This window comes from Ovis aries, chromosome X (genome assembly GCF_016772045.2).
Source record: "Ovis aries strain OAR_USU_Benz2616 breed Rambouillet chromosome X, ARS-UI_Ramb_v3.0, whole genome shotgun sequence".
Classification (NCBI taxonomy): Eukaryota; Metazoa; Chordata; class Mammalia; order Artiodactyla; family Bovidae; genus Ovis; species Ovis aries.
Genome location: NC_056080.1, coordinates 71,636,323 through 71,653,601, shown reverse-complemented (window position 1 = coordinate 71,653,601; position 17,279 = coordinate 71,636,323). Strand labels below are relative to the sequence as shown.

Here is a 17,279-nt window from a genome sequence, read left to right as displayed (position 1 = left end):
TTTTTTATTCTGCCAGTTCAAATATACTCTTGTTCCCTCTAGTGAGTTTTACATTTTAGTTATTGTTCTGTTGAAACCCAAAATCTCCATTTTTTAGAAATATGTTATCTTTATATTCTTTATTTGATGTGACATTGATGCCATACTTTCCTTCTATAATCATGGCTTCCTTTAGTTTTTTGAGCATATTTATAATGGTTACTTTGAAGGCTTTGGCTATTAAATCTAATATAATCTGATTATTTTCACAGGAAGTTTTTGTTGCCTCCCCCCCCCCCCTTTTTATTCTGGTGTATGGTTCATACTTTCCTGTTTTTTTTGCATGTCTTTTTTTTTTTTTAATGGAAACTGGACATTTTAGACATATTGCAGCAACTCTGGGTACTGTTTTTTTCCCCTACCTCCATGTCTTTGTTATGTGCTTGTTTACTTCACTATGTGAAGACCTTGATGTTGACCCTCAGAGGATGTAGCTTTGAATATGCATACAATCATCCTGGGATGGCACTAATTTTGGCAGGGCTCTCTTTGTCTCTTTCTGTGACCACTTCCAGCTCTTAAATTTCATTATTTGCCTGCTGTTTGCTCTACTGTTTTCAACAATACCCTTGGGTATTATTGCCTCACAGTCTGATCCAGTCAAATTTGGGTTCCTTTGAAGAGGTATTTCCCTAAGCTAGTGTTTGAGATTTGCTCTGACTTCAGGAGACAGTTTTTTTCTTTCTTTTTTTTTTTTTTCCTCACCACACAGCTTGTGGGATCTCAGTTCCCCAACTAGAGATCTAATCTGGGCCTTTTGCAGTGAAAGTGCAGAATTCTAGCCACTGGACCACCAGGGAATTCCCAAGAGGGCTTTTTTTCAGTTGTCTTTTTCCTATGCTTCTTTTCTGCAAGCTAATTAGCCTATGGTTTACCCCATAATTCCAAAGAATATACCAATTTTCTTAAAATACTCTTTTACCACTATCTTCACTGTTTTTTAGAGTGCTTTTATGTTTGAATTTCTTTATTCTGTTGCAAATGAAATCAGTTCTTCTGGGTGAAGATTAAGAACTCTCTATTCTTAGCCCAGTTTTTCCCCTAGGACAAAATATCTGAGCTACAGCTTTGGTACTAAGGGCCAGGACAATAGCACAATTCTCTCTGACATCTCTGCTTTTGGAGATGAGTGCTCTGTGTAGGAAGGGAGCAACAGGCCTAGGTCTCTTTGCCTTGCCTATTTAGCATATATCTCCTGTGCCTCAATCTGGTGCAAGGTTGATTGAGGCCCCAGTATTCCCAATAATACCCATCATGTTCAAGATGTAGTCCCATGACTGGGGGTTGGGTAAAAGAAGGGGGCTACCACCTCTTGGTTATTCAGAAGTTAGTCTCAGCAATAGGTAGCTGAAAGAAGTGTGAGAAACATTTATGTCCTTTCCCACACAAGAATATAGCCCTTCAACTGAGAAGCAAGGGGAGAGGGAGCCCTGTGTTCTTGGCTGTTCTACTCTGCAGTGATAAGCTTCAGTAGGCAGAGGAAGGAGGTGGGTCTTGGTTCAAATAGCATAAACTTTCACTGTTATTAATGTTTTAGTAGATTTCTTCAACATGTGTTTTTTTTTAAATTGTTTTATGCCATTAGGACCATTTTCAGAAATTTTAAATGATTGTTTACATTTTATAATTTTTACTAGTTTAACTGGGGAGCTGGTCTACAAAGCTCTTCATGCTATCATGCCAGAAGTGAAACTTATCCATCCACATGTAATGTTTTTATTGATGTAGTTAGATTTATGTCTGCCATTTTAATATTTTTTTCTATATATCTCATGTCTTTTTTGTCCTACTCTTACTTTTTTCCTTTCTTTTGCACTAAGCAAATACTTCTTAGAGGAATTTTAATCTTTTTTGAACTTAAATTTTTTTTAATTTTTTTCACTATTTTTAAAGTTACTTTCTTAGTGGTTCATCTAGGGCTGACTGTGTACCTCTTAAGAGAATACAGTTTGCTCTTATACCAAATTCATTCTTTCAAGATATACAAATGATACTCTTTTATAGTGTTCTCTCTTTTTTCTCTATTTTTGTTATATTACACCTATGCTTGTGTTAAAATAAATTATTAATAACATATTATAATGCATGTGATATGTTTTTAATGTAAGAGCATGTTATTTTAATTATCATAGTATATAATTTTGTTATTTTAAGAAATGGAGACAGGAAAAGAAAGCAACTATTTATTTACAAAGTTTGTTATATTAATCTTTTTTTTTTTTTTTACTCTTTTGGCAGTGCTGAGTTGCTTGCAGGATCTTAGTTCCCTGGCCAGAGATTGAACTTGGGCCCATGGCAGTAAAAGCATGGTGTCCTAACCACTGGAAAGCCAGGAAAGTCTCTTAATCTCCTTATTTACCACTTCTGTCCCTCCATCTCAGAATTTCCTATCTTTTTTTTTTTTCTTTCTTTTTGGCCATCCTGGGGAGAAGTACTAAATTTTCAACTTTGATCTTCCTTTAAAATGTGATTTTTATAGAGTCAGAATAAAATAAATATTTTGTGGGTTTAGTTATGCATTATCCAAAAAATATGTCTATGCCTTATCCTCCAGTACCTGCGAATATGACCTTGTTTGAAAACAGAGTCTTTGCAGAGGTAGCTATGTTAAGGTGTTCAAGATTATTCTGGATTTGGGATGGGATCAAACCCCAATGACTGGTATTCTTGTTAATAGAACAAAGAGAAGGAGATTTAACACAAGGATACACAAGGAAGAAGGCCATGTGAAGCCAGAGGCAGAAATTTGAGTTCAAGCATGCTAAGTCGCTTCAGTGGTGTCGAGCTATTTGTGACCCTATGGATGATAGCCCGCTAGGCTCTTCTGTCCATGGGATTCTCCAGGCAATAATACTGGAGTGAGTTGCCACGCCCTCCAGGGAAGCTTCCTAACCCAGGGATCAATTCACATCTTTCTTAAGTCTCTGGCATTGGCAGGTAGGTTCTTTAACACTAGCACCACCTGGGAAGCCTGAGATATGAGTCAGGCAACCATAATTTCCAGGAATACCAGGAGCCATCAAAGCTGAAAAAAGGGATCTTCACCAGAAATTTTGAGGAACTCTGGCCTGGTGACAGTTTAATTTCAGACTTCTGGCCTCCAAAACTCTCATAAAACAAATTTCTGTTATTTTAAACTGCCCAGTTTTTAGTATTGGGTTAAATACCACAAAACGTTTGTTTGGTAGTTTCCTTAATATGGCTCTCATAGTGGTTAAGTTGTCTTTAACTTCATTTGGAACAATTTTGTTATATTGTATTGTGATGGCTGTCATATCAGCATGAATTTAAAAAAAAAATCAAAATAGGTATATTTTTGTGTAGCCATTTTAATATTGAAGATGGAAGAGAAAAAGCAACATTTTCAGCATATTATGCTTTATTATCCCAAGAAATGTAAAAATGCAACTGAAACACACAAAAAGGATTTGTGCAGTGTATAGAGAAGGTGCTGTGACTAACTAAATGTGTCAAAAGTGGTATGCAAAGTTTCGTGCTAGAGATTTCTGGTTGGAAAACACTCCATAGTCAGGTAGACCAGTTGAAGTTTATAATGATCAAATTGAGACATTAATCGAGAGCAATCAATGTTAGATAATGCAGGAGATAGCTGACATACCCAAAATATCCAAATCAAGTGTCAAAAATCATTTGCACCAGCTTGGTTATGTTAATCGCTTTGATGCTTGGGTTGCAGTAAGTTAAGTTGGGGGGGGGAATGGGGGACATTCTTGATTATTTTCACATATGATTCTCTACTGAAACGTAGCAAAAACATTCCATTTTTTAAACTAACTGTGACCAGTGATGAAAAGTGGAAACTGTACAACAATGTGGAATGGAAGAGATGGTGAGGAAAGTGAAATGAACTACCATCAACTACACCAAAGGTTGATCTTCATCCAAAGAACGTGATATTATGCATATGGTGGGATTGGAAGGGAGCCCTCTATTATTAGCCCCTTCCAGAAAACCGAATGATTAATTCCAATAAGTACTGCTCCCAATTAGACCAACTGAAAGCAGCACTTAATGATAAGCATCTGGAATTAGAAGAAAATGCATAATCTTCCATCAGGATAATGCAAGACTGCATGTTTCTTTGATGACTAGGCAAAAACTGTTACAGTTTGGCTGGGAGTTCTAATTCATCCACTGTATTTACCAGACACTGCACCTTCAGATATCCATTTAATTTCAGTCTTGACAAATTCTCTTAATGGAAGAAATTTCAATTCCCTGGAAGACTGTAAAAAGGCACCTGGAACAGTTCTTTGCTCAAAAAGATAAAAAGTTTTGTGAAGAAGAGATTATGAAGTTACCTGAAACATGGCAGAAAGTAGTGGAACAAAAGGGCAACACACTATTCAATAAATTTCTTGGTGAAAATGAAAACTGTGTCTTTAATTTTTACTTAAAAGTCAAAGGAACTTTTTGGTCAACCCAATAATTTGTTATGGCAGCCCTTGTAACTAACACACCTATCAGGTAGACATTCCTGACTCTTTCTACATAAATCCATATTTGCTTTAATTTATAACAATTTCCTTCTCCCAATTAAGCCTTGAGCTACAAGGATAAGACTTTAGCCACAGGTGACTTTTTAAATAATTTTATTTATTTATTCATTTTTGTCTGTGCTGGGTTTTCTTGCAAAACACAGGCTCTAGGGCATGGGGGCTTCAGTATTTGTGGCTCCCAGGCTCTAGAGCACAGGCTCAATAGTTGTGGCACATGGATTTAATTGCTCTGAGGTGTGTGGAATCTTCTTGGATCAGGGATCGAACCCGTCTCCTTCACTGACAGGTGGATTCTTTACCACTGAGCCACCAGGGGTGCCCCACAGGTGATTTTAATTGCAACAAAATAATTCAAAGCATTAGCCTTATTCTAAAAAACAGATGTGGGGATTCCCAGGTGGCTCAGTGGTAAAGAATCTGCATGCCAATGCAGGAGACAGCAGACCTGATCCCTGGGTTGGGAAGATCCCCTGGAGTAGGAAATCAAAACCAGCTCTAGTATTCGAGCCTGGAAAATTCCATGGACAGAAGAGCCTGACAGACCACAGTCCATGAGCACATTATATTATATACTGTGTCTTCTATTTCTTTCTTTTTTTTTTTGAGTTCTCATTACACCTTATTAGGTAATTCCTCATTATTCCAATCTTCTGTTATTTTCTGTTATTGTTAATAATTCTGTACCTTAAACTTTTTCTATTCAAATCACTGTGTGCTTTTTCTCTCCTGTGTGCATCTAGATTGATACTGAGGATCATGGAAATAACAATGCCCTATAAAATTTGAAATATGACACAAATATATTCACATTACTTTTACAGCAGTTCCTTTGAAGTGGGATGGCAAGTACTATTACATTTTATACATGAAGAATATGTAAGTGAGTTGTCCAAAGTCATACAGTATTTTTATCATTTGTAAAATGCAGATAACAATAGAAACTACCTCCTAGTGTCATTATAAAGATTAAATGAGATAAATTATGTAAAGTGCTTTGTACATGGTAATGGCTTAATGTTAACTGTTATATATATTATACTTGATCTGTAAAATGTACTCAGTCTGGTGTTTTGCTGAGCTACTTGCAATTATTTACATAGGGCTTATATATTTTTTCAATATCTGATTTTTTTTTAGTTAATGGCATTTATCTTATCAAGTACAATAGCATAATGACCTAAGATAGACCTATCATATCACATATCTTGTGTGGTTCTCTCTGAGGGAAAATAATGGCCAGAGTGAGAGCTAACCAAGGTATGCTAAGTTTATGTCAGTATGATTTAATTCTAGGCCCACTGTGGTCACTGGCTGAGCTCTGTGGGAGGAAATAAAATTCCTAAGAATTCAGCCCTAACCTTAAAAGGAGAACCTTCAAATCAGAATATTTCATTGTAAATAGTACAAGCAGCTTAAACAGCATTTCTGGTTTCATCAGGTTCAGCTTCCATTAAGTACTTTTTGGTCAGGGCTTGAGGTGGGAACATGACATTACATAAGAGAAAATAAGAGCCTTGATGACAGTGAAAGAGGAGGGTGAAAAGGCTGGCTTAAAACTCAATATTCAGAAAACTAAGATCATGGCATCTGTTCCCATCACTTCATGACAAATAGATAGGGAAACAATGGAAACAGTGAAAGACTTTATTTTGGGGGGTTCCAAAATTACTGCAGATGGTGACTGCAGCCATGAAATTAAAAGATGCCTGCTCCTTGGAAGAAAAGCTATGACCAACCTAGACAGCATATTAAAAAGCAGAGACATTACTTTGCCAACAAAGGTCCGTCTAGTCAAAGCTATGGTTTTTCCAGTAGTCATGTAAGGATGTGAGAGTTGGACTATATAGGAAGCTGAGCAAGGAAGAATTGATGCTTTTAAACTGTGGTGTTAGAGGAGACTCTTGAGAGTCCCCTGGACTGCAAGGAGATCCAACCAGTCCATTCTAAAGGAGATCAGCCCTGAATATTCATTGGAAGGACTGATGCTGAAGCTGAAACTCCAATACTGTGGCCACCTGATGCAAAGAACTGACTCATTGGAAAAGACCCTGATTCTGGGAAAGATTAAAGGCAGGAGGAGAAGGGGACGACAGAGGATGAGATGATTGGATGGCATCACTGACTCAATGGACATGAATTTGAGTAAACTCCAAGAGTTGGTGATGGACAGGGACACCAGGCGTGCTGCAGTCCATGGGGTCATGAAGAGTCAGAAACGACTGAGCAACTGAAATGAAAGAGAAAATAGGGAAGAAGTCTGTTCATTATATGTGTCAATTACTCTACAAATCCTTTCATCACTTGAGACGAATAACCAAATACTGAAAATCAGTATTATACTGAGTTAGGCATTTTATATTAAATAACAAACGTTGCCCCAAACCTGTAAAATACCTTGCATACAGATGTGAAATAATGCATAAAAATCCATGGCTAACATAAAAAATATTTTGGCAGTATTTGAAGACACAACTGAAAATTATTGTATAGGAAAGGGACAGATATGGCACATGTTAAACATTCCCTTCATGGCAAATAGATGGGGAAACAGTGGAAACAGTGGCTGATTTCATTTTTCTGGACTCCAAAATCACTGTAGATGGTGATTACAGCCATGAAATTAAAAGATGCTTACTCCTTGGAAGGAAAGTTATGACCGGCCTAGACAGCATATTAAAAAGCAGAGACATTACTTTGCCAACAAAGGTCCGTCTAGTCAAGGCTATGGTTTTTCCAGTGGTCATGTATGGATGTGAGAGTTGGACTATAAAGAAAGCTGAGCGCCGAAGAAATTGATGCTTTTGAACTGTGGTGTTGGAGAAGACTCTTGAGAGTCCCTTGGACTCCAAGGAGATCCAACCAGTCCATTCTAAAGGAGATCAGTCCTGGGTGTTCATTGGAAGGATTGATGCTGAGCTGAGACTCCTATACTTTGGCCACCTGATGAGAAGAGCTGACTCATTGGAAAAGACCTTGATGCTGGGAAAGACTGAGGGCAGGAGAAGGGGACGACAGAGGATGAGATGGTTGGATGGCATCAGCGACTCAATGGACATGGGTTTGGGTGGACTCCGGGAGTTGGTGATGGACAGGGAGGCCTGGCGTGCTGCAGTTCATGGGGCAACAGTGTCAGACAGGGCTGAGTGACTGAACTGAACTGAAACATTCAGAAGTGGAAAAATAAAATGCTTCATGTCTAACAGCAAATTCTTCCTGAAATATTTATCAGAACCAGGGGACATTTGATAGCTGCTCTTTCTCTGTAACAATATGAGCCCTGCCCTCTGGACTGCTTACTACACAGCGTTTTCATCCGTACAAAAATCATTTTAAAGACAAACAAGTGACCACGAAGTAGGGGATCCTTTTCTTTCTCAGTCACAAGATCCTTTAGAGGCTAAACTCCTTTTGGTGGAAGAGAGGCAAAAAAATAAAGCCTCTTTCTTGCCGTGAGGAAATCTAAGAAAGACGCTGAGTCAAGTTGGCTCCTCACAAGTCCCTCATAACCAGCCTGAGGGAAAAGTCCTTAACAGGAAAGGACCTGACTGCTCTCACAGGAAGGGCAAAGGATTCAGGAGCTCGCGGAAGGGAACGTCACCACCGAGTTCTGCGGCGGCTGCCAGAGCGTCGGCCATCAGTTAGCACCTCCCCTTCCTTCTGAGAGTAGTAGCTAGGCAACCGTGGCCGTCTAGGAGAGAGGAGGACTGGCGGCTGCGTTAGTGCCCCTGGCGGCGGACAAGGAGCGCTGCAGTTACCTCTTACAGTTTCTACCCTCCCCTCTCTCCACCCCCTTTGCCCCCGCCCACCCCTCCGACACTTCAGCTCCTCCCTCCTCTTCTCTCTCTTACTCTCCTTCCTCCTCCGCCTCCTCAGCTCTTGGGCTAGAATATCTATGGGTCGAAACGTGATGCGATGAATCCGAGAAAGACCGAAACCGGGACGCAGAGTGCGGCGGAAGCGGCGGGACTCCTGGGCATGGGGGCTTCACCACAATAGAGACAGCGCCCCCACTCTCCCCCGCCAGCCCCTCTGGAGCGAAGCCCCCAACCCCCCCCCCCCCCCCAGGAAAAGGATGGCGGCGGCACCTACCCAGATCGAAGCCGGTGGGTGGCTGTGTCCGGGGGTTAAGAGGATGGGGGCTTAGCGTGGCGGCTGTCAGTTTCTTTTGAAAAAGCTTCTATTTCTCTTTGCCTCCCTCTCAACCTCTTCCCACCCCCCCTTTTCCTCAGAGCTGTATTACCTGATCGCTAGATTCTTGCAATCCGGACCCTGCAACAAATCCGCTCAGGTGAGACGGGGAAGGAGATCTGGGAGTCTTGGGGAATGGTCCCGATGGGGAAATCGAGGCAGCAGAGTGTGCAGTTTCGTTGTGGTTGAGGTAAAGGCCGGCCTTGAGTAGCTCTACAGTCAGCGGCTGGGTTCGAATTGGGGAGGGAGGAATGGGTGATGGCCCCAGCTGCTCGTCATAATCCGTGTTTCCCTTTTGCTCAGGTGCTAGTGCAGGAACTCGAGGAGCATCAGGTACGTAGCCCCTTCGGGAAGAGGTGGGTAGGGTTTGGGTGAGACTGGAGGAAGGGGAGGGCAAGTAAGGGGCGGAGGGCAAGGGCTGGGAGGGAGCCTCGGATCTGGGCACTCATAGCTGTTGCTACAGGGGTGAACCGGCTCCTTCCCTCAAAGGGGGCGGATATCTCTGGGGTCCTAACTCACCCCATTTTATGCCTGTGGGAGGTGGTTTTTCAGGATTTCCTCCTCCTCGGCCTCCTTCCCCCCCACACTCGTCTAGCTCTGAGACAACAGCTATCAGGCCAGAGAAATAAAGACGCCAAGGGTCGAGGACCCGGACCCAAGCTGGGTCGGGTTGATGCGGAGAAGAGGCTTGGCCTTTATCGTTGCCCCCTCCACCCTTTCTTTTTGCCGGCCCCCAGCTTATTCCGCGCCGCTTAGACTGGGAGGGGAGAGAGCACCGAAGAAGCTTCGAGGATCTGGTGAGTAAAGTTTTCATTTCAACTCAACCCAACTCATTCTTCACTCCCTTTCCACCACCTTGTATCCCCAACCTACCCCCGACCCTTCTACCGACGCGGCTCTAGAGCTCCGTGCTGAGCCGATGAACGTCCCTTCCCCCCTCTTGGCGAGTCGGAGAAAAGGTATCTTGCCCTCCCCTTGGCCTCGTTTGTTTCCACCCGAAAACTTTGAAGAATGTGAGTTGGTTATCTGAGATGCCGAATTGTGGTTTATAAATATGTTACAAACATCAGGAAAGGCCTATTGTAGGGGGAAAAAGGAGAGAAACCCGGGGGTTATCTTGGGGCACGTACCAAGGACTGACGCTGGCCAATGACAGCGTTGGTAACAGCCGGGAGTTCCGGATTAGTGGAAGAAAACTGGGTTCTGGTTGGTCCTGGCTTAAAATACGGGAACTGAGGCCAGGCTTAGCCTTTTTTTGCAGGGGGAGCAGTCGGGCCGCACGGCGAAGGGGCTTCCGAAGGGGAATTGACAGACCCGGGACTAGGGAAAAACAGCACAATTAAAAATAATAGGGAGCATCGAACTAATTCCAAAATTTGCCAGGTTTAGATAATCGACTGCGGAATAATAGCATAATCATTGTATATCTCAGATTTTAGAAAATTGCTTTAGTCGTTATTAAATCGCATTTGTGTAGTTAAAATTTCACTATATAAGAACTATAGATTATGCGTTTTTTGAGGACTAATGAAGCACGATTTGGGATTTACAAGGAGACAACGATGGTTTTTAAAATTTTAAAATAGAACATGCTTTAGTAAAGGACCAAAAGCACTGGATTGACTGTTGCTTGTTTTATAGATATAATTCATAGTGTAAATGCACCTTCTGTTTGGCATTGACACACACAAAAAGGTGATCCTTTTTATTTGAGGGGTGGGTGTTACCTCTTGTTATCCACTGGCACAGTCAATTGGAAGGAAATGGAAGGAGAAAGGTATGATGTTACTAAAATCTAAATTCAGCCACTTTTCCTTCCGATAAGATCCGAATGGAGGAACATTAAAGTTAAAGAAAGTTGGAGGGATATGGTAGACTCTAAATATAAATAACATAATTTAAAGTTTGCTTTCAGCAAGACAATATTTAAATTACTTTGGTGTTCATTTGATTTTTCTTTGTATTAAATTACAAGAATGAAGCCATGCTAATTACCAGATCTAAATTTTTTAGTTTTGCAAAGCACAGAAAATGGTATAATACTTGCGATAAGGATAAACTCCATCATCTGTACTATTATTAATGGCAAAAATTCTCAGATAAAAATTCTGAAAAACTGCATGTATTTCCAGTTTATTTAATTTGTAGTCAGAACTTTTTGTTGGACTGAAGTCCTGCCAAAAAAGGGCAAAAACAACAATGCCTACCAATATGTTTTAACACTTCATGACTAATGTGGTTTTGAAAATAGTGCTTCATACTAAGCTGTATCGACAAATTTTTTGGTTAACATTTATTTGTCTCTAAGTGTACCGTTTTAAGCAAGTAGCATTTTTTAAAAGGAAAACGCTTTTTAAAAATTAACTTGATGTGGTAAAAAGGAGATGAGCATCAAAAATATTAAAAATACAGTCTTCTAACCACACACACATATACACACAAACACACAGGGAGAAAAACAAAAAAAAACAAAGCCCAGTTTACTAGACTTCCTTTCCTTATATTGTAAAGGCATGTCTTCATGTATTTGCAATTAGTATCCATTTTTTGCTTTATATTTTAACACTTTTACATATACTTATCTATATTTGAATAGCTATTGTTATTTAATGGCAAGGAAAGATTCAGTTTTATTTAAGTTGCTGTGATTAGAACTCAATTGCTAGTTGAGCATTTGGGTTACTTGCAGTTTTTCACTAGTATCTTTGCATAGTTAAGTAGTCATTCTGCTTTTTCCCCTTTTTTATCCCCAGTTATTTTCCTGGGCTATATTTCTGAAGTGGAGTTATCAGGTCAGGGGTCTCATCCATTTTATATATTATAAAATTGCTCTCCAGGAGATTGTACTAATTTATAATCTAACCATCTAGATACTTAGAATGAATTTTTAAAATCTTTTGGTGGCTTTAATAGGTGAAAATAATCCTCTTTATTTTGTTTATTTAATTAGCTCTTTTCTGTTAGTGAGACTTTAACAAGTTATTTTGTAATTATTGTTAATCCATTTGTATATTCCTGTGTATACTTGATTTTCACCTTTATCTTTTAAATTTATTGTTTTTATAATTCTTTATACATTTTTAATTTTTATATACACAGAATTTCTCTATTAATATTATCCTTAGTTTAGATAGTGTTATTTTTTTTTGTTTTTGACTTAATTTTTATATTGTACATATAGGCTTTTATTTTTCCACACCAGGATCCAATTTTTCTAGGGATAATACATTTTGATAATGAGGTTTTATTTTTAGTCATATGTCTGTGCTCTACCTATAGATTTCTTTGTAACGGGAGATGAAACAGAGCTGAATGAGAATTTGAACAGAAGGAAAAGAAGTGGCTGAGAACTGAGTGTGTAGTGTTAGACTGATTCCTAGATTCATCAGTTGTTGATAAAAATGATTTCAAATCTGATGTGAGATTTTGAGTGGCTTCATTGTAGGAGAGATGCATTTTTTTCTTGGGGTGTTTTTTAAAGTGCTGTTAGAACAATGGATTTAAACTGTGATCTTTGATTTAGCTACATATTTTTGATTGAAATTTAGGACAAAGTATTATTAATTAGTATAACCTTATATGTTAAATTATATTGCAAAATTTCAAACTTAAAATGTACTGGGATATTAAAAGGAAAGAATACAAGTGCATAATAAAGAGGCAAAGGAGTATAAACAAGGATATCAAAATACTGAATTGAAGTTGCATAGTCATGTATACTACTTACTTGAAACAAAAATCCTGCCTTTCTGTCCATATGTATATTTTTAATTGAATTGTAAAAAACTATACTGCTTAACTTGATTTATCCAGAATAATATTAAGATAATATGTTGGATTTCATCAACAATTATTACTACTGTTACTATTACATAGTCTAAAAATCCCTCTTTTTCTTTCTTAAATCTGATTTAGTGTTTTACTTATAATTTGGAACACCAGGAAAGGTGCTTTTTTTTATTAAACCTGCTTCAGCCAAATATCAACATGTTGGGATATAAAGTGCCTTTTAAAGAAGAGTCTTGGTGAAATGTTTGTCAGTATATGTTGAACTGTAACATTTTTGATTATGACATTAGAAAATTCTAAATTAATTTTCAGAGTTTTGTAATAATACAGGGAGAGATTTGAAGTCAGGATGATTGTTTCTGAAGTTTGATCTAAGTATTTTTCTTTATTTCTGCTTGACTTATTTACAATATAATAGAATTTGATTTGCTTCTTCTTAAGGTAGATAATTTAAGTAATTACAAATGTCCTTTCATTTGTGGTGACCCTGTTGAATTGTGCACTATTCTATTGCTTCCTCCTTGGAGCTTTACTGGGATGATCATTAGGAATGACAGAGCAGTGAGGAGTGTGTGTATGTGTGTTTAAATGAATAGTTTTTGTTAATACACAAATTTTACATATCGGAAAGATGACTTGGAAACATTTTTAAAGACATACCTTAAGATTTTTGAATTATTTTGTGGGTACTTTTATCATAAGACTGAACCAGAGACATAAGTATCTTTAGGTGTGATGTATATTTTTACATTTATTCAGCATTTTTCATCCATAGAATTGAAACCACCCAATTAGTGCTACATTTGGAGTGTCATAGATTGTATTGCCTTTGTTTTACATGGAAAAGATTTGAAGCAGTTTTATGCTATATTAAAAAAAAGAAAACTTGATCAAGATTTTAATCTTTACTTGTATCTTAAAAAGTAATACATCTATGGTGATATATGCCATTATAAGAATTTACACCTGTATTTAACATACTTAAGTTTAAAACTGTTTTCACATTATTTCATTTGATCCTCACCAACTGCTTTTAAATACCATATTTGAATTACAGACATGCCTGTATTTTTCTCCTCTTACCCAGCTCTTGTTCTCTAGTTATTAGTAATAGCTTAAATTGTCTAGTAGAACTGTAGAATAATCTTTGAGTGCTAATAGCATGGTTATTGCATCTCTAAGTGTGGAAGCAATTTAAGCATGTGTGACTTATTAACTGTTATGTGAACACACAGCCATAGTTAGCAACAGAATGCATTGTGGGAAACCAAAAGGCATGTGCTGCTTGACCTCCTTGTGGATATATTGCTAAATGATAGGTATGGCAGACAGCAATCAGTGTCTGGAAACTGATATTCTTCACTACTGATTTGCTTGAGCCACATCAGTTTTAGCTATTCATCTGGATTGATCCTTGGCTTTTTCCCCCAACACTTGGGCTCTAGGAATACATTTTCAGTGATTAAAATCCCTTTGGAGATTTCTCATCAGTCCTAGGAAAACTGGTATCTCAGTACAAATGAGATGGTATTAAGGAAATGAAGAGAGTAAGAATTTGTATTGGGTGAATGTTTCTTACAAAATTTTGTCCCAAAAGAACCTTTGTGACATTTGATTATTAAGTTTAGTTTGCGTGTTTTTGTTAAAGTTTTACTGATGTTGGTTATTGATTGATTAATAAATTTTTTGTAGGGATTAAAATAGTAATTTCAAGTCAATTTAATGTTTATGTCATATTTTAGAGATGCCTTTAACATTTTTCAAATAGAATTTTGTGGGTAGTACTTGCTGAGGCACCCTGGGCAAGTTACTTAACCTCGCAGAGAATCAATTTCTTCATTTATAAAATAAGAACCCCTACCTGTTTTGCAAGGTTATTATGTGGACCAAATGAGTTAAATATGAAAGAATGCAAATGAGTGCAAATAAGTTGGTTACTACATTTTACTATATTTTAAAAATAGAACAGAGAGTTTGAATGACCAGCATTAAAATCTGAAGAATTATGACCACAGAATTTATGTTTTCTTAGCTAGCTAATTATCACTACCCAATTTTCCTAGTAATTTTTTTAATAAGGTAAGGGGCATATATAATAGTAACATTTAAAAAAGAGCATTTAGAAAGTGTCAGAATTGAGCCCCAAATGAGTGTTTTTGAAGTGCATCTGTGTTAATTCAAAGAATGATCATTATATCAAAAGATATTTAGTGTTATTTGCATTTTTATGAATTATAGAAAATAATTCAGTATAATACTGGAACAGTATTCACTGATTTTTAAGAAGTGGGAGGTATGTTTTTCCCATGTCTTGTTGCAGGGATCCTCAACCCTTCTGATTGATTTCTTCTTATCCTAATCTTATTTTCTACACATGGTTGATAATTTATTTCTTGTACTTTATATTACTTTGTTGAAAGTGTTTTTCTTATGCCTTTTAGTACCTACCATGGCACTTTATAATTAGCTAGTTCTTATTTGCTCAATTTTCTTAACTTTTAAAAAAAGTGTTTCATGGTATATACTTTTTACATATGCTAATCTGCTAGCTAGTATGGAGTTCTTTTCATTGAATCTTTCTCTTCTGAGAAACTTCTAGTGGGTGGGTCCCTAGTTCTTGTCTTGATATCATCTGATCTCAAGGTTATAGTACTTTTAGTACTTTCTTGAAACAGTATAACCCAGAGAATACTTGAGCCCTAGGTGGATAGCTCTGCCTGTTTCATTTCTGAGGAAATCTTAAAACTAATAAAAAGATGCTATGAACAATGATTAATATTTTCAAAAGAAAGTGATAGGAAGTCTTAACACTGTAGCCCACCCTGTTAACCAGTGTTATTACTTCAATGGGAAGGCCTGTTTTCTTTCCTTTACTGCTCAGTTTTTCATTTCTCCTTCAAATTCATCAAATATTAAAATGAATTTTTTAAAATTATAAAGATAATATTGGATTATTGTAGACATTTATATTTTACTGGAATGTATCAAGCAGAAAATAAACTATTAATTTTTAATGGTCTCTTTCATTCTTTTTTGTACAAGTATGTGCATTTTTTTCCTTCAAAATCAGATGGTACTCCAGATAGTGTTTGATTTTTTTTTTAACTTAAGGTTGTGGAGATACATCTTAAACCTTGAGGAGATATATGTACTAGGCACTGTGCAAAGTGTTTTCTTTTTGCCTGGAATGCTTTCTCTTTGTCTCTCTTGTTAACTTTCACTTCGAATCCAGGTGTGAAATTGGACATAAACCCCTACCCCAGTGTGAATGAGGTACTGCACTTTATTCCTTTAGCTCTGTGTACTAAACCTCTGGGCACTTGTAGATTTGATTTGTTTCTATCTACTAGTCTACACAACTCGGACTATGGATTCTCTTAGGGCAGCAGTTTAATCTTTCATTATATCCCTATACTTTAAACGTCTGAATGAATGAATGCGTAAGTGAATGGTTTTGTTTTTGTTTTACAAATAATATTAAGTAGCTATCATTACTCCCTGTTTTACAGATGAGGGAGCTCAGAGTCAGAAAGGCTGAATAACTTTACAGGTCACATAAGTAGGAGCCTGGGGATGCTGGAAAAATTTAAATCCAAGTCTTTTCTACTGTATCACACTCACAAAAGGAGTAACAGCTAGTCAGTTTTAGAACCTGAGTAATTCAGGCTCTTAGACTTCAGAGTATCATGCTTATCTCAAAGCCTTGCTACATTTTTCAAAATCTGTTTCATTTTCTGTCCCTAGATATCAAAAAGTCCTGTGATAAACTGTGCATGTGCTTTTTCTCTTCCCCCTCCTCCACCAGAAAAAAAGAACATTTTGAATCTCAAATAAAATGTTGCATTTTACTTCTTGAGCATATGTTCTCAGTTTCATTCTTCATTTTTCCTGTGTAGTCATGATTTTAGTTAGAAAATAAAATACACAATTCTGTTTTCTTCATTTTTTGGTTACTTGTCTGATCCTATTATTTCAAAACGCCAAAGTAAAAATACTATCATGGCCATCTGAAAATTAGTATTTCAAATATAGCTCTTGGTGCAGGCCTGGCCCCCTGAGATTAGGGACCCTTTGTGTTTTATTCCGGAGAAGGCAATGGCACCCCACTCCAGTACTCTTGCCTGGAAAATCCCATGGATGGAGGAGCCTGGTGGGCTGCAGTCCATGGGGTCGCGAAGAGTCAGACATGACTGAGCAACTTCACTTTCACTTTCATGCATTGGAGAAGGAAATGGCAACCCACTCCAGTGTTCTTGCCTGGAGAATCCCAGGGAAGGGGGAGCCTGGTGGGCTATCATCTATGGGGTCGCACAGAGTCAGACACGACTGAAGTGACTTAGCAAGCAAATGTTTTATTCAGTGCCCAACTGGATTTCTTTTAACTAATTGTGACTAGTAGAATTTCTCTGGTCTTCTCAGTTGTCATAATGATTCTGAAGTGTGGTAATTTCAGTTGTTAGATTTGCTCTTCAGGTCAGCCAGTCTTCCTTTTAAGGTTTATTTATAATCTAGCTTTCATTTAATTTCTTCCAGTTTATTCAGATTTATTGGAGAAGGCAATGGCACCCCACTCCAGTACTCTTGCCTGGAAAATTCCATGGATGGAGGAGCCTGGTAGGCTGCAATCCATGGGGTCACGAAGAGTCGGACCCGACTGAGAGACTTCACCTTCACTTTTCACTTTCATGCATTGGAGAAGGCAATGGCAACCCACTCCAGTGTTCTTGCCTGGAGAATCCCAGG

General features: G+C 37.9%; 1 protein-coding gene and 1 long non-coding RNA gene across 7 annotated transcripts in view; one reads left to right on the top strand and one right to left on the bottom strand.

The window, feature by feature from the left end:
• Positions 1–6,189: 6,189 nt before the first annotated feature.
• LOC132658749 (uncharacterized) lies at positions 6,190–9,116 on the bottom strand. Its single transcript, XR_009598746.1, has 2 exons — positions 8,800–9,116; positions 6,190–6,786 (listed from the first exon to the last, which is right to left on the bottom strand). It is a non-coding gene; the product is annotated as an uncharacterized LOC132658749 (long non-coding RNA).
• BRWD3 (bromodomain and WD repeat domain containing 3) overlaps positions 8,431–17,279 on the top strand; it is a 163,616-nt gene continuing 154,767 nt past the window's right edge. For all 6 annotated transcript variants that reach the window (XR_009598745.1, XM_042242418.2, XM_004022220.5 and 3 more), the window contains exons 1-4: positions 8,431–8,662; positions 8,789–8,847; positions 9,051–9,080; positions 9,485–9,544. Coding sequence is in view for 5 of the 6 variants with exons in the window: in XM_042242418.2 (XP_042098352.1) it covers positions 8,632–8,662; positions 8,789–8,847; positions 9,051–9,080; positions 9,485–9,544 (180 nt within the window). In the remaining variant the exon portion in view is untranslated. The remainder of the gene's footprint in view (positions 8,663–8,788; positions 8,848–9,050; positions 9,081–9,484; positions 9,545–17,279) is intronic.